The following is a 24,747-nucleotide window of genomic DNA, read 5'->3' as shown; positions in this document are numbered from 1 at the left end:
CAGCCTCTCTATGTTACTGATGGCTGTTTAACAGTCTGATGGCCTTGAGATAGAAGCTGTTTTCAGTCTCTCATTCCCAGCTTTGATGCAACGGTACTGATCTCGCCTTCTGGATGATAGTGGGGTTAACAGGCAGTGGCTCGGGTGGTTGCTGTCCTTAATGATCTTTTTGGCCTTCTTGTGACATCGGGTGCTGTAGGTGTCCTGGAGGGCAGGTAGTTTGCCCCCAGGGATAAATTGTGCAGACCCCACTACCTTCTGGAAAGCCTTGCGGTTGAAGAAGGTGCAGTTTCCGTACCAGGCGGTGCAGAACGACAGAATGCTCTCGATTTTACATCTGTAGAAGTTTGTGAGGGTTTTAGGTGACAAGCTAAATTTCTTCAGCCTCCTGAGGTTCTTCACCATGCTGTCTGTGTGGGTGAACCATTTCAGTTTGTCCGTGATGTGTACGCTGAGGAACTTAAACTTTCCACTTTCTCCACTACTGTCCCGTCGATGTGGATGGGGGGTAATCCCTCTACTATTTCCTGAAGTCCACGATCATCTGTTTTGTTGATGTTGAGTGAGAGATTATTTTCCTGACACCACACTCCGAGGGCCCTCACCTCCTCCCTGTAGGCTGTCTTGTCGTTGTTGGTAATCAAGCCTACCACTGTAGTGTCATCTGCAAACTTGATGATTGAGTTGGAGGCATGCATGGCCATGCTTTCAAGGGTAAACAGGGAGTAAAGGAGAGGGCTGAGAACACACCCAGCGGGGTGGAAATGGATCAGCGGGGTGGAAATGTTGTTTCCTACCTTCTCCACCTGGGGGGCGGCCAGTCAGAAAGTCCAGGACCCAGTTGCACAGGGCGGAGTCGAGACCCAGGGTCTCAAGCTTAATGATGAGTTTGGTGGGTACTATGGTGTTGAATACTGAGCTGTAGTCAATGAACAGCATTCTTGCATAGGTATTCCTCTTGTCCAGACGAGACAGTGTGATGTGATGCAGCGCAGTGTGATGACTAGGATAGGGATTGATTGAATATGTCCATAAACACACCAGCCAGCTGGTCTGCACATGCTCTGTGGATGCGGCTAGGGATGCAGTCTGGGCCGGAAGCCTTGCGAGGGTTAACACATTTAAATGTTTTACTCATGTCGGCCATGTGGTCACGTTGAAGGAGAGCCCCGCAGTCTTTGGTAGCGGGCCGTGTCAGTGGTACTGTATTGTCCTCAAAGCGCGCAAAGAAGTTATTTTTGTAATCCTTGATTGACTGTAGACGTTGCCACATACGTCTCGTGTTTGAGCCGTTGAATTGCGACTCTACTTGTCTCTGTACGGACACTGCTTGTTTGATTGCCTTGCGGCGGGACTAGCTACACTGTTTGTATTCGGTCATGTTTCCAGTCGCCTTGCCATGATTAAATGCGGTGGTTTTGCACGAACGCTGTCATCAATCCACAGTTTCTGGTTAGGTAAGGTTTTAATAGTTACAGTGGGTACAACATCTCCAATGCACTTCCTAATAAACTCACTCACGAGACAGCGTAAACATATAGGGCATATACGTATAGGGCCTAACATAAGGACAACTCAGAATATGCTATTCTGTTCTTCTAAAATAGAAAGCTTTTTTTCATATCATGTTTCTTTAGAACTGTCTAAAATAAATAATGGATTTATTGTGATGGTGTAGGCTATATTACATGGATTTATTAGACTTAGACTAAAATGTAGATGTTCCAAAGATCTGCATCAGTGGCTTGTAGGCTGTGCGTGGAAGCCAGGAGATGCTAAATGTGTTTATGTTAATTAACAGTCAGTTACCGTGAGACTGGCAGTTATTTGCTTGACAATCACCGGCTGACAAAATGTCATGACCGCCACAGCCCTAGCTACATGCATTACTAATGGTCCCATTGCCTTGGAGTTGCAGTTTTATGACATGGCCTGTCACATATTTCAATATTTCAGCATCACACACACACGCACATACACTTTTATATCAGCGTCCAATGCTGCTTTAACGCTAACACAAACACGCCCATGAACCCACAAGTACATACAGTTTTTATGACACAGTCATTATTCAGCGTAAACAGTCCTCCATAAATCAAAATGCCCAATCTCAATCCAATAAGGGAGGAGTTGTGGCTCTGCAGAAGGGGAGGTAAACTGCTCAATCATCTATTTAGTTTACAGAGGGTCTTGGGGATTCACTCTAACCAGAGAGAGCGTTGCATGACAAATAGGCAGTGCTGTGTCTATAGCTCTGTGAATGGTTAGCATGTTCATCCTCATTCTAAAGGGCATCTCAGGGTTACCTGAGCAATCCACATCCAACACAGTACAGATGTTCTCAGACATTTGAAGCGGGATAGTATACCATGGGATGGTATGCTACATATTCCTGTTGACAATGTGTCAGTAACAGTCTGTCTATGCCAGACAGCTAAACTACAGGACAGGTGCTCATCATACCTGGCCTTGGTCATGCCATTCCAGCACTTGTCATCACTAGCTGCTCCTGCTGCCACTTTACTACTGCACAGAGCAGCTGGCAGCTGGACCCAGTACTGCTGCATCTCCCGCAGCTTACTGGACACATCAGATATCTAGGAGAGAAATGACAAACTAGTCAACACAAAACACGCATGTACACACACACAGAGTGAGTGAGTGAGTGAGTGAGTGAGTGAGTGAGTGAGTGAGTGAGTGAGTGAGTGAGTGAGTGAGTGAGTGAGTGAGTGAGTGAGTGAGTGAGTGTGAGAGAGAGAGAGAGAGAGAGAGAGATATTATTGGTCTACTGGGTACATTAGACTCAACAGAGAGTATGTCCTGCAGTTTTAATGACACACACACCTGCATCTCCAGCCGGACCCCTGCAGTGGGGCTGGGTTTGTACTCCATTGCGGTGCTGGCGGGGTTAACTCTCTTCTTTCTCTCCTCAGACCCTGAAATTTGTGTGCCTGCCACCTTGGGGGTCCCACAGGCCTGTAACACCTACCACCAAACACACAGTAAAACACACACCTTTAGACACACACATCTGAGACTCAAACACATGTAAAATAGCATAGAGCGTGGGAGTAAAGGTTTAGTCAGCGTTTGGTGCTGGTTGAACGAACCTTGCTGGTGAAGACCTCTGTGTTCTCCTGCATGTAGAGGATGGCGTCTGAGATACGGAGGGGGATGGAGTAGATGACCGCGTCCACACTGGGGTCAGAACTGAAACTAGATGCCACCTGCAGCATGGTGTCTGGACAAACAGAGACAGGAGATTAACAAGGGGAAAGACTGAGTGTGTGCTTATATTTGCAATGTGTGTGTGTGTGTGTGTGTGTGTGTGTGTGTGTGTGTGTGTGTGTGTGTGTGTGTGTGTGTGTGTGTGTGTGTGTGTGTGTGTGTGCTACGTGTCCGTGCAGTCGGGCGGACATGTGTGTCTCTCACCGATGAGGTTCTGCCACTCGGTGTCGAGGTCGGCCTGGTTGGCGAGGCATCCCTTCATGACGTTTCTGCAGTAGTTGGCACATGGCTTGACTGAGGCCAGGCCTCGACAGTGAGGACAGTACACCAGCTTCATCATGGCACGGGTACACTCTGGGCTGAGAGGTACCTGGAGGAAAAGACCAATCATCATCATCAATGAGCTTTGCATCTTTTCAATTTTGACTTCAACTGTGAGGAGTTATGAGTAACACGGCGAGTTGGAATGGGAAGGTTATGTTTTGTAAAAGAACTGCTATTCTGAATTCTATTTTCACTCAGGCATGATGACTGGCACCTGTGTAGAGTAGAGAGTTGTTCCTTGCTACTTCTTAGGTCTCTATATGTATCAAGTCAACTGTGCATAGCTGTGCTCCAGCGATAGGGGCCATTACACTTGTCAGTGCGAAGACCGATGAAAAGCCCAGTAAAGCTCACTTAGAGACATCGTTCCTCCCCTGATGTACTGACTGGTTCCCTCTAGCACTGCCATTTTGTACACAGGTCTCTGAATGCGTACACCATCTCCAATACAGAGACAGAAGTTCACCCTCATTGCATTTGTGGTTATAATATGTATTATAATCTTGATTATCATGTATTGATTATGATTAAGAGTATTGTGCGATATGGAAGGGCAACACTACCATGCTGCTAACACATGACCGTGATTAGATAGTGGATAAAGAAATAGATATGTCGGTCTATGTTGTGGTTTGTGGTCAGAAGAGTCGGCCATCATTTCCAAAGACAATCACGCATTCAGAGGAAGACCCATGTCATTTTCCCAGATTGCAATTTCAAATTTAGCTCCTTAATGTGGATGTCTAGAGTTTGACACCATTAAGAACTTTACAAGCAAACTGATCAGATAACAAGATTAAAGAGGCATCATTACAACCGGCCCTTGTATTGCCAGACTTCACAGGGACACATCAACAGGGTTTAATGTAAACAGACAGCCGGCTTCCTAGCACGTCCGACAGTCACCGATTGATTGTGACATTCCAGTCTGAGATCTCCTACAGTGTGACATAACAGGAGGGGGAGTGGAGCAGAGCAGAGGCCAGTTATTGGTGGCTGCTAAATTAAGATCAATGATGGGACAGATGCCCATGATGCCTCACTGTTACAGCAGCCACCATCACTGGCAGTAATGACAATAATCAACCATAGCTCAAAGGAATTCTTCCATCTGCATGCTCTCTGTCTCTCTCTCTATCTCTCTCTCTCTCTCTCTCTCTCTCTCTCTCTCTCTCTCTCTCTCTCTCTCTCTCTCTCTCTCTCTCTCTCTCTCAGATTCTCTCTCTCAGATTCTCTCTCTCAGATCCTTTCACTCAGATCCTCTCACTTTACTCAAACTCTCTCTCTCTCTCTCTCTCTCATACACTCACGTTCATGGATCTCTCTATACCTCCTCCTCTATATCTTCCTCTCCCTGTGTTCTATTTAAAGGTGGTAAAGCTTGTGGTATCATGTACTGGAAACCCAGTCTGTATTTAAATGGGCCAGACTCTGGCCTCTTTGTGCCAACATAAAGAGTGGTTTGAAATGGTGGTTATTTTTAGCAAGAGGGGAGTGAGAATCCACTGGATTCCTGCAAGTGGCTATTGGCCTCTGTGGTGTTTGTGTAAACAGCTTGTGTATGTTCGATATGTAACGCACAAATACACATCAATCCACTTTTTAAAAAACACAACAGATTACACATTAGACATGACATTACAGTACTTTCATAGTAATGTAACATTCACATGAACTTAAAACCTTAATGTTATTCAAAGGCTCCTTCCTCTCTCCAAGAGTGTGCCAGGAATCACTTTTTGAAACTCTTTATACCACCAAGAGCATCAAAAAATGGCATACATCCACTGCTGAGACAGAGAAGCGTCCCACTGTTACCCTACTTAAAGCCATGTTTGAAGAGAAAAAGTAGAATGGCCAAGTATTCAGCAAGTAGACAGTGGCTGTAAGAACAGGGATAGGAAGGCCAGACCTCTCTGTAATTCACTTATGATGGGGAACAGATGTTAAGCTAGCCTAGCTACATTATTCATCTGCCCCTCAGACAAATAAAATCATATTTTATTTTTCACATGCTTTGTGAACAACAGGTATAGACTAACAGTGAAATGCTTACTTAGGGGTCCTTTTCCAACATTGCAGAGTTAACGCTAAAGATTTTTTATTACATTTTTTACAAAATAGTAGTACGAGGAATAAATATGCAGTGAATAACGAATAACAATATGGAATAAAAATAAAATGGCCATATATATATAGGGAATAGAAAAGAGGAATGTCTGCAACTTCGGTATGCTCCCATGGTGATTTAATCAGACGCACAATAAACACAAAGTTTTGATCAGTGTTGGATCTTAGTCATTCTTTTGTCCTATAGCTGATAAGTTCAATGTGCATATTTATCTCTATTTTCCCCCATTTATATAAGGAGGTAGCTGAGATGTAGTCAATGAACAGCATTCTTACATAGGTATTAATTTTGTCCTGGTGGGTGAGGGCAGTGTGGAGTGCAATAGAGATTGCCTCCTCTGTGGATGAGTTGGGGCTGTATGCAAATTGGAGTGGGTCCAGAGTGTCTGGGATGATGGTGTTGATGTGAGCCATGACCAGCCTTTCGAAGCATTTCATGGCTATAGAAGGGAGTGCTACAGGCAATGCACAGCAGCCTTTTACACACCCTTACTGAGACAAGCCCCTACTGAGACAAGCCCCTAGTGTGCTTTATCTATCCACAGTATTCATATGTTTTCACCAGGGTAGCCAAGGTTAAACATTGCCTGTGGGTGAAAATTACATAGTCTCATCCAGGGACTTTACTTTTTTGTGACACATTTACACAAGACACTACCTCGTAAAAATCCCAATTTGAACTGGTTGAGAGGGTTTCAGTGTGTGCTGTAGGATGTGAGTAATGTGTGTGTATGGTGGTTAATGGTTAACAGTGTGGCAGATGTGAGGTGGTCATCTCAGGTATAAAAAGCACAGCCATGTGTATCAGAGGCAACAGCACGTGAAACAGCACAGGTCTCTACAACAACAGTACCTGGGAGACTTTGCGGACCACCTCTCCACTGACGGTCAGGCCCTGGACAAATGACCGCGCCGCCACCAAGGCCCGAGTGACCTTGGACTTGAGGTCGCGGGGAACATCCCCAAAGGGCCGCAGGGTCTCCGTCTGCTTGGCCACACACTCCAGGTAGTCATCAGTGAGAGTGTACTGTGGGAGGGCGGAGACCTTGAACAGGCGCTCCAGCAGCCGTGCCCAGAAGTCGTTGAGCGTCTCCTCCAGGTTGACAGCGGAGCCGCGGTAGTAACGACGCAGGTCAGTGTACAGGTCCTGGAACACAGGGGCGTTCTTGGAGTAGAGGGAGCTCAGTTTGGCCAGGAAGGACTCCTGGAGGGAGCGCTCTGAGCTATTCAGGAGGTCTGTGAAGTATGCTGAGGAGAGAGGAGAGAGGGACAAGGAGTCAAATACTGGACTAGTCAGTTGTATTTATAGGACAGGAGCAGCACCTATCAATGCCTTTGCCAGACCACAAACAGGGCCTAGGGAGCGTAGAGTGAGATACATTTATTTTCTTGAGGAACTTGAGGCAACCGACCAATCAAACACTTAAGAGATTATGAAAGAGACAGGCCTCCAAAGCTCTTTGGTCTAGTCTGCAAAAGGGTGATCAGGCTCATTCACACGCATGGTCACCTGTGCCTGGCTGGAGATGCAGGTGTGTGTGTCATTAAAACTGCAGGACATCCTCTCTGTTGAGTCCAATGTGACCAGTAGACCAAGACCAAAAATCAATCTCTCCCTCTCTGACACACACACACACACACCTGGTTGGCCTCCAGCTTCCAGCCATAACAACATTAGCTACATCACCACCTGTCTGTCAAGAGAAATAGCACTTACTGGCCTTCGGCACCTGTCAGGTCTACTGTACAGTATATTAGAGATTCAAAGCACTACCCACTGGGCACGCACTGGTTGAATCAACGTTGTTTCCACATCATTTCAATTAAATTACATTGAAGCAACATGCAATATACATTGAATTGATGTCTGTGCCCAGAGGGTAAGGTCTTGGTGCTACGTAAAACATTGAAATAAATGGGAGCGTGGAAATGAGCAGATTGATTTGGCCCATCATTATGACCAGGGCATAAGAGACATAATATATATATGCACAGTATCAGTCAAACGTTTGGACACACCTACTCAGTCAAAGATTCTTCTTTATTTTTACTATTTTCTACATTGTAGAATAATAGTGAAGACATCAAAACTATGAAATAACACATATGGAATCATGTAGTAAAGTGTTAAACACATCAAAACACATTTTAGATTATTTTAAGTAGCCTCCCTTTGCCTTGAATGACAGCTTTGCACACTCTTGGCATTCTCTCAACCAGCTTCATGAGGTAGTCACCTGGAATGCATTTCAATTAACAGGTGTGCCTTGTTAAAAGTTAATTTGTGGAATTTCTTTCCTTCTTAATGCGTTTGAGCCAATCAGTTGTGTTGTGACAAGGTATGGGTGGCATACAGAAGATATCCCTATTTGGTAAAACCCCAAGTCCATATTATGGCAAGAGCAGCTCAAATAAGCAAAGAGAATCAACATTCCATCATTACTTTAAGACATGAAGGTCAGTCAATACAGAAAATGTCAAGAACTTTGAAAGTTTCTTCAAGTGCAGTCGCAAAAACCATCAAGTGCTATGATGAAACTGGCTCTCATGAGGACTGCCCCAGGAAAGGAAGACCCAGAGTTACCTCTGCTGCAGAGGATACATTCATTGGAGTTACCAGCCTCAGAAATTGCAGCCCAAATAAATGCTTCACAGTGTTCAAGTAAAAGACACATCTCAACATCAACTGTTCAGAGGAGACTACTAAAAACACTACTAAAGGACACCAATACGAAGAAGAGACTTGCTTGGGCCAAGAAAGAAGAGCAATGGACATTAGGCCGGTGGAAATCTGTCCTTTGGTCTGATGAGTCCAAATTTGAGGTTTTGTTTCAAACCGCCGTGTCTTTGTGAGACGCAGAGTAGGTGAACGGATGATCTCCGCATGTGTGGTTCCCACTGTGAAGCATGGAGGAGGAGGTGTGATGGTGTGGGGGTGCTTTGCTGGTGACATTGTCTTTGATTTATTTAGAGTTCAAGGCACACTTATCCAGCAAGGCTACCATCGCATTCTGCAGCGATACGCCATCCCATCTGGTTTGCGCTTAGTGAGACTATCATTTGTTTTTCAACAGGACAATGACTCAACACACCTTCAGGCTGTGTAAGGGCTATTTGAACAAGAATGAGATTTATGGAGTGCTGCATCAGATGGCTTGACCTCCACAATCACCAGACCTCAACCCAATTGAGATGGTTTGGGATGATTTGGACTGCAGAGTGAAGGAAAAGCAACCAACAATATGTGTGAACTCCTTCAAGTCTTTTGGAAAAGCATTCCAGGTGAAGCTGGCAAATTAATGGTGGCTGCTGGTGAAGCTGGTTGAGAGAATGCCAAGAGTGTGCAAAGCTGTCACCAAGGCAAAGGGTGGCTACTTTGAAGAATCTCAAATATAAAATATATTTTGATTTGTTTAACACTTTCTTGGTTACTACATGATTCCATATGTGTTATTTCATTGTTTTGATGTCTTCATTATTATTCTACAATGTAGAAAATAGTCCAAATAAAGAAAAACCCTTGAATGAGTAGGTGTCCAAACTTTTGACTGGTACTGTATATTTTAGGAACTCAGTTACTCAACTTACTGTTGAGAGTTAGAATAGTATAGCATCAGCATTTTTTATCTTGTTATGGTGGTCACTGACAGTCAATCAATTAGCCCATGTCAGCTACCATTTTTTAGATAGGTACATTTATCTAGCCAGCTATCTTGTAGTAACTTGTAGTAATCGTGGTAGTAATCATGGTCGAATATCGACCGGGCACAAAGTTCACGTGCCCAGGGGCCCTGACCTCCAGGGGGCACCCATTGATTTTGTTTGTCACTCTTACTCAGATATCATATAAACTTGGCATAAATCAGGGCAAAATGTGTAGAATTGCAGGAAATTTGCTTGAGAACGGCAAAAGTGTCTCTCCACCCCATGGCATAATATGTAGAATAGCAGCAAACTTGTTTTAAAACTGCAACATTTTCTCTGAGCCCCATGACAAAATGGGTAGAATTGCAGGAAATTTACTAAAAAAATGTTTCCTCTCCGCCTTCAAAAGGGGGGCCACTAAAATGTTTTGCCAGCAAGGTTTTGCTTGAGGCCTCCAAAAGACTAGGGCCCTGATTGTGACATACAAGGAGGAGTGCTCTAGCTTTCCTGACAAATGAGCTATAGACACTGTGAGAACCTGTGAATTTATCTGTAGAACTGTAGAGCACTTTTTCAGCTGTAGTTCAGTTCACAGCACTGTGCTGGGACACTCTTAGAAAAAAGTGTTCCAAAAGGGTTATTCGGCCGTCCCCATAGGAGAACCCTTTTTGGTTCCAGGTAGAACCCTTTTAGGTTTCATGTAGAACCCTCTGTGGAAAGGGTTCTACATGGAAACCAAAGGGGTTCTACCCGGAACCAAAAAAGGGTTCTACCCGGAACAAAAAAGGGTTCTACCTGGAACCAAAAACGGTTCTTTGGCTGTCCCCATAGGAAAACCCTTTGAAGAACCCTTCTTGGTTCCAGATATAACTATTTTGGTTCCCTTTAAGGTTCTAGATAGCACCTTTTTGCAAAGAGTGTATAGTGAGAGGAGAAGAGAAAAACAAAACAACAAAATCAACAAGGGACAATGTCATTGCCCCATATACCTCCTTATTGAGCCTTGTAATAAAGCAGCATATATTGAGAGTTACAGTGTCAGTGAGAAATGTAATACATCTCTGTATCCTCCCATTCTGCTGACACACTAACTGGGCTGCTGCTGCTGCCTGATGCTGGAGCTGACCCCCATAGAAAGAGGGTTAAGATGGGCAGACTGCCTCTGACTCTCCCTCTAATCTGAGGTTTGCATGCTGGAGGAGAGGGGAGGGCCTGGGTGGGGCCTGGGAGTGCTGCTGCTGCTGTGGAGAAGCAATAAAAACCTTCATTTAGTTGAGCGAGTCCAGGGCCCACGCCCGACAACCCTGAACACAACCAGATGGAGATGTAGCTCTTACCGGCACTGCTCTCCGCGTCCTTCGGTTCCTTCTGTTTCTACTGCTCCTACTGCTACTACTCCTGTACTCTACTGCTGATCCGACACAGCTGCAGTCATATCAAATGGGCTTGAAACATCACCTGCACACTTCAATTTCCTCCTCTCTCTACCGCTGCTTCATGTAGCTATAGCTCTCCTGCTCATTCCTCTTTGATGCATTGCTTCATCCTCATCAACATTTGACTTTCCGCTGTCTCTGTGGTTGTAACCTCCTGATGTTGAGGGGGATGAAAAGGGGTTGTGGGTTTTGGGGTGAGGGAGCTGTACTGTATGCAGCTGGACTAGCTCTATACTGTTCTGCCAGCCCAGCCCCTGTGTGTGTGATAGTGTCCTTGTTGTTGTGTGGCCCAAACCTTCCTCCTGTTGCTAGGCTAACTCTGCCACATCAGTCACACTTCTTTCATCTTGCTCCGTAAATGAGAGCAACCCAGCAGTCCAGAAAGTGCAGAAAGCAGGAGAAAAGGGAACTGGAACTCCCCATCTGACACACACTGCCTGACTCATACCACCATACCCTCTCCTCTTTCCTTCTTTTTTAAATTCTTTCAAATGTCCATTAGCATTGCCTGTGGCAGTGGATTGGAGGAGGAGAGACAGAGGGAGGGCTCCCTGCACCCCCCATCCCCACCAACCTGTCAGACGGTGTCTGCTAGGTTCCATGACTCATTACCACAACCAATCATAACTCACTTTCCCAGCCACCCACAATCTCCTCTCTGTCTCTGTGTCTACTGCTCTCTGTCTATGCCACTCTGATGACAGCTAGGGCCCATCAAAGCAGGAAATATGACTCCATGCCATCATCTCCAGTTCCTGTTCTAATCTTATGTTAATCAGATGGATAGAGGTCCAGATTACCCTGTGGGGGATTTATTTCCCTGAGCAAACAACTGTGTTTCAGGCGTTATCAGCTGCTGTCATCGGGGCACCATATCTTTTGGGCCACATTGGTCAGGACTATATTGATTAGTTTATAAATAGAGTTTATCAGTGATGTGTTAAAGATTGCAGTCTTTAAAATTCTCAGAACAAGTCAAGGACATCATCAAGGGCATCCAGTTCTTGAACTCAATGATCGCACGCAAATAAGTGTGTGTGTGCGAGCGTGTTTGTATTGTCAGTATAGAGGAGTGTATGCGTTCTGGGAGGCTGCTACTCACTGTCGAAGCTCCTGTACTGTGCATTGAGAGAGGCCTGTAGCGAGCGTCCAGCCTCTCTGACCAGGCCCTCAAACTCCCTGCGACTAAGGTTGGACAGGGTCTCCTCCATGGCACTGGTACAGCAGGTATACCCCTGGGGACAGATCCGAAGGTGCTCACCTACACAGACGCAAGACAGAGGAGAGGACATGTTTAGGGTTTTATCCACAGTACATACAAACTATATTTCCATACATGTATTTTGTTCTGTCTGTATTTTATTCATAGAGCAAAACAGCACAACTGTGATGGGCATTGTATCTGATAAACTGAAAATGGTCCATAATGGATTGCTATTGGTCTCTGTAACTTGTGGAGTAATCAATCTCTTAAGGATCTACAAATAGCTGCGCAGGCTCCTCTGCTTCCCTAGAACCCACAGTAAAAAGAAAGAGAGAGGATGATATCTCATTGTTACCACCAATTCATTACACTGACCTACATGCCATCACATGGCCTCAGGCCATCAGGACCCCAGAGGTGGAGGAGGCTATGGTTATCACATATCACCTCTCCCCCTCTCTCTGACTGTCTCTGAGCAACACATCAGACCAGTGTCTGTCAGACTACAGCCAGAGAGGAGCTTAACCAGAGAGAATAGAGATGAGCTCAGTCATAGAACAGAGATATTGATTATGTTAAAGGACACAGTGGGATCAACTCAAAGTCAAACTCATGGAGGTGCACAGCTGAAAACTATACTGGAGAACGGGCCATTCCAAAAACTCATATATAAAAACAACCAGATGACATATACAGGTAACTGCCAAAAACACTTGTGTAAATGAGGGATACAAAGTGTATTGAAAGCAGATGCTTCCACAAATATATGGTTTCTGAGTTAATTAAGCAATTAACATCCCACCATGCTTAGGGTCATGTATAAAAATGCTGGGCAGGCCATTATTTTGCCCATTATTTTGGTTACCATGGCTACGCCCCATGACATGACAATGCCCCCATCCACAGGGCACGAGTGATCATTGAATGGTTTGATAAGCATGAAAACAATGTAATGTCATAGCCATATGCCATAGCCGTCACCAGATCCCTGCCGAATTGAACACTTATGGGAGATTCTGGTGGTGTTCTCCACCACCACCAACAAAACACCAAATCATGGAATTTCTAGTGAAAGAATGGTGTCGCATCCCTCCAATAGAGTTCCAGACACTTGTAAAAATCTATGCCAAGGTGCATTGAAGCTGTGCTCGCTCGTGGTGGACTAACGCCCTACTAAGACACTTTATGTTGGTGTTACCTTTATTTTGGCAGTTACTAATAGAAGAATGGCGCCGGAGGGGATGGATGCCGTTTTACGTACTCCAAATCAATTGTGTTATTTTGTGTGGTTTTTTTGCATTGTTTTAATGCTACCGTCTCTTATGAAAGACAAGAGATTCTAGGTATCTGAAAAGCGATTACTCACCTTGAACTGGACAAAGATTTTTTCTTTAATGAGTCTGACACGAAGAACATAATGTTGTTTCCTGGACAAGGCCCTAATCCCTGTTATTCGCATGAAGAAAATAAGGAAATAAAGTAGACACAGATCAGGGTGCCTTGTGAGAATTCGACAGATCCTCAAAAAGTTTTACAGCTGCACCATCGAGAGAATCCCAAGAGGTTGCATCACCGGCTGGTATGACATCAGACCAAGGGTAGTGCGTACGACCCAGTACATCACTGGGGCCAACCAGGACTTATATACTAGACAGTGTCAGAGGAAGGCCCAAAAAATTGTCAAAGAACCCAGTCACCCAAGTCATAGACTGTTCTCTCTGCTACCACACGGCAAGCGGTACCAGACCGCCAAGTTTAGGTCCAAAAAGCTCCTTAATTAACATTGTTGATTAAGGACTTGTAAGTAATTTCAAGGTAAAATCTACACCTGTTGTATTCGGCGCATGTGACAAATACATTTGATTTGATACCTGCATATACAGTACTGTGCCTTCAGAAAGTATTCACACCACTTGACTTTTTCCTCACTTTGTTGTGTTACAGCCTGAAACTTTCAACTTGATTAAATTGAGATTTGTTTGGTCACTGGCCTACACACAATAACCCATAATGTCAGCATTTTTATAAATGAATACAAAATTCAAAGCTGAAATGACTTGAGTATTCAACCCCTTTGTTATGGCAAGCCTAAATGAGTTCAGGAATAAAAAGGTGCTTTAACAAGTCACATAATACAGTACGTTGCATAGACTCACTCGTTGTGCATTAAATCAAATCAAATCAAAGAACCAGAAAAAGAACCACTCGTTGTGCAATAAATCAAATCAAATCAAATAGTGTTTAGCATGATTTTTAAACGACGACCTCATCACTATACCCCACACATAACATTATCTGTAAGGTCCATCAGAGCAGTGAATTTCAAACACAGATTCAACCACAAAGACCAGGAGAGGTTTTCCAATGCTTCGCAAAGAAGGGCACCGATTTGTAGATGGATAAAACATCTAAAAAGCAGACAATGAATATCCCTTTGTGCATGGTGAAGTTATTAATTACACTTTGGATGGTGTACCAATACACCCTGTCACTACAAAAATAGAGCTGTCTTTACTAACTCAGCTGTCGGAGAGGAAGGAAACCGCTCAGGAATTTCACCATGAGGCCAATGGTGACTTTAAAACAATTACAGAGTTTAATAGCTGCGATAGGAGAAAAGTAAGGATGGATTAACAACATTGTAGTTACTTCCTAATACTAACCTAGTTGACAGAGTGAAAATAAGGAATAATAAAAATATTCCAAAAGATGCATCCTGTCTGCAACAAGGCACAAAAGTAATACTGCAAAATATGTGGCGAAGCAATTCACTTTTTGTCCTGAATACAAAGTATTATGTTTGGGGCAAATCCAATACAACACATTACTGAGTACCACTCTACATATTTTCATGCATATGGTGGCTGCATCATGTTACGGGTATGGTTGTAATCGTTACGGCATGGGGAGTTTTTCAGGATAAAACATTTATGGAATGGTGCTAAGTACAGGCAAAATCCTAGAGGAAAACATGGTTCAATTTGCTTTCCACTAGACACTGGGAGATCAATTCACCTTCCAGCAGGACAATAACCTGAAACACAAGACCAAATCTACACAGGAGTTGCTTACCAAGAAGTCAGTGAATATTACTGAGTGACCAGGTTACATTTGTGACTTAAATCTACTTGAAAATCTATGGCAAAACTTGAAAATTGTTGTCTAGCAATGATCAACAACCAATTTGGCAGAGCTTGAAGAATTTTGAAAAGAATAATGGGCAAATATTGTTTAATCCAACTGTAAGACTCACAGCTGTAATTGCTACCAAAGGTGATTCTAACATGTATTGTCTCAGGGGTGGGAATACTTCTGTAAAATGAGATATTCTGTATTTCATTTTCAATACATTTGCAAACATTTCTAAAAACATGTTTTCACTTTGTCATTATGGGGTATTGTGTGTAGATGGGTGAGGAAAACATTCTGTAACACAACAAAATGTGGAATTAGTCAAGGGGTGTGAAAACTTTCTGAAGCGACTGTAAAAGACATCCCAGCTAGCACATAACGTTCTGAGAACCATGTGTTTCTTAGAGCTTGATGAGAGCGTGGTTGTCCTATGGTTATTTTGCATACAACCTTCCCACAACTTTCTGGGAATGGAGCAGGAAAGTGTGCTGGCTTTGGAACATTCTCAGCACATTAAAGGAACTTCACAAAAAAAACATCTTGGTATTTAAATACTTTAACATAATGTTTCCTAAAAGTTCAAACATGGTTATACTTCATTTCAATTTTGGTAATGTTCTAGGAGTGTTCTCCAACTGGTTTGACTTTGGGAATGTTCTCATATAGTTCAGAGGACATTCAGAAACAACGTTCTTCTGTGGGAATTTCAGTATTTCAGCGTAACATTTCCTACAGATTTCTTCATGGTTCTATTTTAAGTAATGTTCTCAAATTGTCCCAAGAACGTTAAGAAAACTTTACATAAAAACCACAAGAAAACTTTAGTAACATTCAGAGAATGTTCTAAAAATGTTATTTAAAAATATATACATTCTATTCTCAGCATCAGCAAAACGTTCTCTATCCTCTATCTTGTTAAGTCCGGAAAGTAAGTCGCTCTGGATAAGAGGGTCTGCTAAATTACATTTAAAACATTTTTTAAGTCTGTTCAGGTGTGTCGGCCGCGCCCACTAATTGGCCACATCTTATTTTAATCAGAGTGATTGTTTCCTTTGAAATGCGTTCTGTTTGAATAGACCTAAATGAACAGCTTTGTATGGGTAAAAAAATCAACATGGCATGCTAGCTCCATCCTGGTGATGCAGTGGACTTATTCCATGGATAGAAAACAGAAGAGCATAGGTTTGAATCTCTGACTCCGTGCCACAATAACAAAGAAATGTGTTTGCATGACTAATGCCTAAGCAATTACATTTCCATGTGTCTTATCTGTGCTTGGAGTTCAAACCAGTTAACCCAAACTAAGATTTGACATTTCGCAAACAGGTTCCCTGTTAAAGCCCTTCCCTCGGCCTGGCCCTGGATGTCTTTCCAGGGAACTGGAGCAAGAGATGTTATCGCATCCATGCATCTTTAATGACTCCTGACTACAGCAGGTGGGAAAAGTTCAGAGAAGTTTCTATTAACTTATTTATTTCCTCACTTTTATCTTAAAATTCCAGAGAAAGAACATAGATATCTGCCTGCCAGGAAGCTCACTAATTGTGTGGTAGTCAGGCAGTAGTTTGTCTGTTTTCCTTTAGTGTTGTAAACAGCATGTGGTACAGTATTATGACATTGTCATGAGGAGTATTGCAAACCTTTATATAAAATCAAACAACTTTGAGAGGACATGGAAAGGGATGATTGATCCTGATCGTGATCATGCTATATAGAGATGAGAAGGTTAGCACTCAATGAACTTGACAGACATTTTTATTGTGAATTTTCCTATTGTGTATAATTTCAAAAATCTTTTTAGCTTTATTTAACTAGGCAAGTATAAACTCCTTCCTTCTGAACGTCTCTTTTTTTACTTTGAAGCAGCGCTTAGCTTTTGAAGCGAGACTTCAAACAGGTTGTGATGAGGTGATTTGATATGCGGAGCAAAGTGTGAACCAGTAAAAACTCAATGGAGGGATTCTATTAGAGATCCTATTGCGTGTCTTACTCGTAGGCCTAGAATATTACGGAGCTGAATTGGCTAAAATCTCATTAAACAACTCATCTTGTGGCCTGTTCATGAGCATGCGTCCATTTTAGTCAGAGAGCAGGGGGAAGATGTGTGGCATGCATTTCAATTACTGCTGACAGTGAACAACGAAAGACAAGACTGATAATCTGTCATGTGCACCCACATTCATACAAGCCAGGAACACAGGAGACACACGCTTGAGCACCCACACACACCCACATACCTCCCTCCACAATCCATAGACATGCAAAGACAAACACACAGAATTATAAATAGCAAGTCATCATCAGTATGAAGATAGGATCACATCTCCCATTGGACCAGTAAGACAACAAGGTTCCTGAGACTTAGGCCTACATTATGTAGATCCCTTACAACGGTATATACTGTATGAAACATTTGCCACTCCATATTGAGGTCCTCTACAGTATCTACACTCTGTAATATCTGCCTCCTAAGTGGCGCAGCAGTCCAAGGCACTGAATTACAGCGCTTGAAGTGTCACTACAGCCCTGGGTTCGATGCCAGGCTGTGTCACAGCCTGCCATGACCGTGAGACCCATGAGGCGGTGCACAATTGGCCCAGCATCATCCGGGTTAGGGGAAGGTTTGGCGGGCTGGGATTTCCTTGTCCCATTGTGCTCTAGCGACTCTTTGTGGAGGGCCGGGCACCTGAAAGCTGACCTTGGTCGCCAGCTGTGCGGCTAGCATCCGGGTTAAGCAAGAAGCGTGTCAAGAAGCAGTGCGGCTTGGCAGGGTCGTGTTTCGGAGGACGCATGCTCTCGACCTTTGCCTCTCCCGAGTCTGTACGGGAGTTGCAGCGATGGGGCAAGACTGTAACTACCAATTGGATATCATGAAAAGGGAGTAAAAACTACAAAATAATATATATATTTTTTATATAAAAAATATCTGTGATGGGCATGATTGAAAATGGGCAGCTACATCCTTGCTATAGTGGCTGGTTGGCTATATCCTATCCATATCCTGTTGGCTGCTTGGTGTTCGTCCCTGCAACTGACAAGACAGACAGACAGACAGACAGACAGACAGACAGACAGACAGACAGACAGACAGACCTGAGAGAGCCCCAGAGCCCTGGTCTGGTCTGTCTCTGGCTGGCTGGCTGTGTGAGGGAGCAGGTGCAGGGAGAAAGTCTAGCCCACTTACAGCGTTTATTCAAGAGGCGGATTACTGCTGAGGGAGATGAGGGGTGTCCAACCTCACTCCCGTGTCACACTAATCGAATCAAAGTCATAGCACTGCCAGTCACAGTCAAAGGCACAACCCACACATTTAATACAGACTAATACAATATGCAAGACTTCCACAGAAAATGTAGCTAGCAAATCTAGATTGGACAGCCGTTAAAAGAAAATGTTGACTTTGACTATTTGTCCATGAACCTGCACTCTCCATCGCATTTATATCTATGGCTGTCACTTCTGCAACCAGAAATTAATCTGGACAGACAATTGTGACCAGCCTACACTCTATCTAGAACCTAAAAATGGTTCTTTGGCTGTCCACATACAGTAGGATAACTCTTTAAAGAACCCTTTTTGGTTCCAGGTAGAACCCTTTTGGGATCCATGTAGAACCTTTTCCTCAGAGGGTTCTACATGGAACCCAAAGTAGTTTTACCTGGAACCAAAAAGGGTTCTACAAGGAAGCAAAAAGGGTTCTCCTATGGGGACAGCTGAAGAACCCTTTTTTATAAGAGTGTACAAATGTCTTTCTATGCAAAAGAGATTGAAAAGAAAACCATGTCAGATGCTTGGAAGGGGCAATAAAAGGCTTGCAAAGACTATCATAATGTAACTTTTAAAACTTAATGGAAACTTTGGTTTAAGCAACAAAACCATCCAAAGAGGGATTGCCATTCCACTTCCACTAATATATTTCATTGTTTTTGGTTTAACCACTGATCTGTGGATGGAGAAAATACATTTCCACCTCAGACATAGAGGTTGTTGTCTCTAGACTGAAGTATGTTTACTACAGTAAAGGAACTTAAAAACATTACAGCGTTGCTTAGTCATGGAAACTGTGTATCCTGCATGAGCCATAAAATTAATGAACTCACAGTGACAAACACATACAGTTGAAGTCTTAAGTGTACATACACCGTAGCCAAATATATTTAAACTCAGTTTTTCACAATTCCTGACATTTAATCCTAGTAAAAATTCCCTGTCTTAGGTCAGTTAGGATCACTACTTAATTTTACAAATGTGAAATGTCAGAATAATAGTAGGGAGAATGATTTACTTCAGCTTTTATTTCTGTCATCACATTCCCAGTGTTTACATACACTGGGATGTTTACATACATTCAATTAGTGTTTGGTAGCATTGCCTTTAAATTGTTTAACTTGGGTCAAATGTTTTGGGTAGCCTTCCACAAGCTTCCCACAATAAGTTGGGTGAATTTTGGCCCATTCCTCCAGACAGAGCTGGTGTAACTGAGTCAGGTGTGTAGGCCTCCTTGCTTGCACACGCTTTTTCAGTTCTGGCCACATATTTTTCAGAGGATTGAGGTCAGGACTTTGTGATGGCCACTCCAATACCTTGACTTTGTTGTCCTTTTTTTGCCACAACTTTGGAAGTATGCTTAGAGTCATTGTCTATTTGGAAGACCCGTTTGCGACCAAGCTTTAACTTCCTGACTGATGTCTTGAGATGTTGCCTCAATACATCCACAGAATTGTCCTGCCTCATGATGCCATCGATGTTGTGAGGCGCACCAGTCCCTCCTGCAGCAAAGCACCCCAACAACATGATGCTACCACCCCGTGCTTCACGGTTGGGATGGTGTTCTTCGGCTTGCAAGCCTCCCCCTTTTTCCTCCAAACATAACGATGGTCATTATGGCCAAACAGTTCTATTTTGTTTCATCAGACCAGAGGACATTTCTCCAAAAAGTACGATATTTGTTCCCATGTGCAGTTGCTAACTGTAGTCTGTTTTTTTATGGCGGTTTTGGAGCAGTGGCTTCTTCCTTGCTGAGCAGCCTTTCAGGTTATGTTGATATAGGACTCGTTTTACTGTGGATATAGATACTTTTGTACCTGTTTCCTCCAGCATCTTCACAAGGTCCTTTGCTGTTGTTCTGGGATTTATTTGCACTTTTCGCACCAAAGTACGTTCATCTCTAGGAGACAGAATGCATCTCCCTCCTGAGCATTATGACGGCTGTGTGGTCCCATGGTGTTTATACTTTCGTACTATTGTTTGTACAGATGAACGTGGTACCTTCATGTGTTTGGAAATTTCTCCAAAGGATGAACCAGACTTTTGGAGGCCTACAAATTTTTTTCTGAGGTCTTGGCTGATTTATTTTGATTTTCCCATGATGTCAAGCAAAGAGGCACTGAGTTTGAAGGTAGGCCTTGAAATACATTCACAGGTATACCTCCTTAAATAATGGAAAAATATATGTTATCAATTTATCACTAGCCACTTTATATAATGTTTACATACCCTACATTACTCATCTCATATGTATATACTGTACGCTATACAATCTACTGCATCTTGCCTCTTGATGTAATGTATCACTAGCCACTTTAAACAATGCCACTTCATATAATGTTTTCATACCCTACATTACTCATCTCATATGTATATACTGTACTCTATAACATCTACTGCATATGGCCTATGCCGTTCGGCCATCACTCATTTATATATTTTTATGTACGTATTCTTATTCATTCCTTTACACTTGTGTGTATAAGGTTGTTGTTGTGAAATTGTTATGTTATATTACTTGTTAGATATTACTGCATGGTCGGAACTAGAAGCACAAGCATTTCGCTACACTTGCATTAACATCTGCTAACCATGTGTATGTGACAAATACATTTGATTTGATTTGATTCAAATAATGTTAATTAGCCTATCAGAAGCTTCTAAAGCCATGACATCATTTTATGGAATTTTCCAAGCTGTTTAAAGGCACAGTATGTAAACTTCTGACCCGCCGGAATTATGATACAGTGCATTTTAAGTGAAATAATCTGTCTGTAAATTGTTGGAAAAATTGTGTCATGCACAAGGTAGATGTCCTAACCGACTTGCCAAAACTAAAGTTTGTTAACAAGACATTTATCATGAGATCATTTATTTTGGTATTGTCCATATGTAGATTGTTTTGGTCACAGGTCCAGGAAAGGCTGAAGAATTGCAACATTTGCGTAGAACTAACGCTGCAGATAGCAATACTTGGTGATTTGAAAAGCCATAGTCAATCAATCAATAATATAATAATTATTTTAGCAAAAATGTTTATTTTTAATTTACAATCTGTAGAAGCTATGAGAATAGAAAGGTTCAGTACTTTTGTGAAGCATCACAGCACAGTTGAAAAATATATGTCAAATAGAAATTCAAAATGGACGGTGTTGTGAGATAGATGGGAGGGGTTGAAAGGAGCTGAAGGGTGGGACTAATAACAAGATAACCAATGTAAAACATACGGGATCTGTAAAATTTATATAGGTTCAGATATTTTGTGGAATAGCACAGTTACCAATAGAAATCAAACTGGATGGACATCAGAAATAGAGGAAGGACTAAAAACAAACAAAATATAACTATTGTACAGTAGATTGTGTCTGTAAAATGTGTATAAGGTGTATAAACTGAAGGTAGAAGCCTAAGTGTTATTGTTTATTAGTTTACTCCAATTGGGGGAAGGGTGGTAGGGTTTGCGGGGAATATAAAGGTATATTCTTAAGAAAGTATGTTTGTCTATATAGGTATGTGTATGTATATATGTGTATATGTATGCATACGTGTATGTATATGGATATATATATTTACCCCAAAAATATATGGGGGATTGGAAATGATGCAGACAATTACATTGCAACAATCTTTCCACAATGTTAAGCTGATCCACCCCTTAAAAAAATATATATATAATAATAATTTGTGGAGAGTTTGAAAAACAAGTTTTAATGACTCCAACCTAAGTGTATGTAAACTTCCGACTTCAACTGTATACTACAGGTCAGTCAAGGGTGGATCACATTCTTGTATGGGCTGTTTGTTCCATATGGATGCAGTGGATTAACTCTGACATATTACAATGAACACAATCATATTGGCTTCTCTGAACACTCATTCTGTAGCAGAGATAATGAATGATACTCAATCACTCTGCATCTTTCTCGGGCTGCTCCTTCTCGCCCTATCTTCATACCAATGTACTGTGTCTATATTCTTTCAGTTTACCTATGCTTTCTCTGTTGTCCACCATCTTTCTTTCCATATATTGCCCTCTGTGCACAGTAATGTAAAAGGCATTTACATGACAGCGGATCCAGTTTACAATCCTGCACCTACTATCCATTCAATTAACATTATTCACAAGACCAAAATTGAAACTGTAAAATCCATCTCAGAATATACCCCGTAGCCTGGCTGACTCATGTGGTGCACAGCGAGGGAGATCAGTGACACCGGTCTGGACAGGAGTCTGTTGTTTGTGCAATATTCCTGCTAAAGTTGGCTCGAGCTTTGATTTGTTCTCTCAAACATTTTATTTCATGTGGGGTTGAAACCTCTCATTGTTTGGATTTGAAAATCCAACAGTTGTATTGGAAGGGGGCGGTGCTCACGGGCTGTGTGTGGCTGTCCATGTGGGTGTTTCAGTGAGAAAGACACAAGGAGCAAAAATCTGTAAAAAAAAAAAGCACAGCCCCCTTCATTATTAACACTTCGTGCCTACATCAGACTGAAGTCAACATCCAGACAGAAGTCAGGAAGACTTGCAGTTTGGTGTCAGCCAGACTATATAGCCTACACCAGTACATGCATCTCATTCAACAGCCCACACATTGAAATTACATTGGATCTAACACAGCAATAATTATTCAATTTAAAAAACGTAATTTTCCAATCCATCTGATGGAACTCATCTGATATCATTTCAATGAGATTGTTGAGCACGTATCTGGGATGTGGGCCAGTGTTTAAACATGACAACCCCGCTCTCCCTCCCCTCCCCTCCTCTCCCCTCCTCTCCCCTCCCCTCCCCTCCCCTCCACCTAACAGTCACACCACCACTCCAATTACTCCCTGCCTAAAATTTAATATGGGAAGGACATGGGAGTAATTTCTAAACGCTGTATAATTTTACGGGCACCTTGGCTCTGGGAAGGGCCATTCAGTGACGGTGTGTCCATTTTTGGAAAGTGTGATAACACCACCGGGGCGCTGTGTCCGATGGTGGAGAGGAACGTGACAGATGGGGTGTAGAGGAGGTGATGGGGGGGCACCGCTCCTCAACCAGGTGTTGACAGGGTAGACGCTGGGGCCGACTCAGTGAAAGGTCGCCAGAGGACCCCAGTCATCTGTATACAGAGAAAGGCTGAGCCATCACCTGACATTAGACACCTCCTCCATCTCTTTTCTCAGCCATGTGCACAGTGCACAGAGACACATAGATGCGTGCACACGCAGACATGCAACCAGACACACACACACACACAGGAGGTTTACACACAACGCCCGTAGGCCAGCACCCAACAGTTAGAGAAGGACAGAGAATGCAAAGCAACTGGTCATGAATTATTTATACGCTACAGCACAGAGGAAGAGAGCAACTAATCACTAATCTACACTGAACAAAAATATAAACACAACATTCAACAATTTCTAAGATTTTGCAGTTACAGTTCATATAAGGAAATCAGTCAATTTAAATAAATAAATGAGGCCCTAATCTATGGATTTCACATGACTGGGCAGGGGCACCTGCATAGGCCCACCCACTGGGGAACCAGGCTCTGCCATTCAGAGTGAGTTTTTCCCCACAAAAGGGCTTTATTACAGACAGAAATATTCCTCAGCTAATTTGAGAGAAATAAGCTTTTTGTGGGTATGGAACATTTCTGGGATCTTTTATTTCATCTCATGAAACATGGGACCAACATTTACATGTTGCGTTTATATTTCTGTTCAATGCTCTCTGGCATGGTAACTAAGGATCTATGGATCCTATTATCAGACATTTGGTGTTCGTGCTGAATAGGAGCTTGAGCTTTTGTTTCAGGGCATGACAAACATAGACAGAGCATGAGTGACCTGTACAATCATCAACTCTTTCCCACCCTCTCCTGAAAACTGAAAACAGCACACACACACACACACACCCACACACAACCCTTGTCATGCCAGTCGATCATAATTGAATTGCTGTGCATCTTCAGCAGAGCACTGCGTCTCCTCTGGCCCACCTGGCATAATCCCACCATAGCCATCCCATGCTTTAATCGAATGGCCGCCACACGCATCTGCTGAGACCCTGGCTGGGGAACATCCCTGCATCCCTGCCTGCCTGCCCTCTGGTCTCTGACAGCTCTCATACTTGGCTGGACAGAGTCCTGATACAGGACCAACTGCCAAGTGGACTGGAGACTGATCTGAGGCCCATGTGTAGCAATTTTATTTATTTTAATTTTATTTCACCTTTATTTAACCAGGTAGGCAAGTTGAGAAGAAGTTCTCATTTACAACTGCGACCTGGCCAAGATCAAGCAAAGCAGCGCGACAAAAACAACAATACAAAGTTACACATAAACAAACGTACAGTCAATAACACAAAATAAATGTACAGCGTGTGCA

General features: G+C 42.8%; 1 protein-coding gene across 1 annotated transcript in view; it reads right to left on the bottom strand.

Moving 5' to 3' along the window:
• Nucleotides 1-24,747, bottom strand: part of LOC110521536 (glypican-1) — a 58,138-nt gene that overhangs the window by 5,506 nt on the left and 27,885 nt on the right. Inside the window, exons 2-7 of the mRNA XM_021599140.2 lie at nucleotides 11,866-12,024; nucleotides 6,536-6,930; nucleotides 3,433-3,598; nucleotides 3,111-3,241; nucleotides 2,845-2,985; nucleotides 2,464-2,597 (exon numbers count right to left, since the gene is read on the bottom strand). Coding sequence (XP_021454815.2) covers nucleotides 2,464-2,597; nucleotides 2,845-2,985; nucleotides 3,111-3,241; nucleotides 3,433-3,598; nucleotides 6,536-6,930; nucleotides 11,866-12,024 — 1,126 coding nt within the window. The remainder of the gene's footprint in view (nucleotides 1-2,463; nucleotides 2,598-2,844; nucleotides 2,986-3,110; nucleotides 3,242-3,432; nucleotides 3,599-6,535; nucleotides 6,931-11,865; nucleotides 12,025-24,747) is intronic.

The sequence above is a fragment of the Oncorhynchus mykiss genome, chromosome 30 (assembly GCF_013265735.2).
Source record: "Oncorhynchus mykiss isolate Arlee chromosome 30, USDA_OmykA_1.1, whole genome shotgun sequence".
Lineage (NCBI taxonomy): Eukaryota > Metazoa > Chordata > Actinopteri > Salmoniformes > Salmonidae > Oncorhynchus > Oncorhynchus mykiss.
This window is presented reverse-complemented; position numbering and strand designations above follow the sequence as displayed.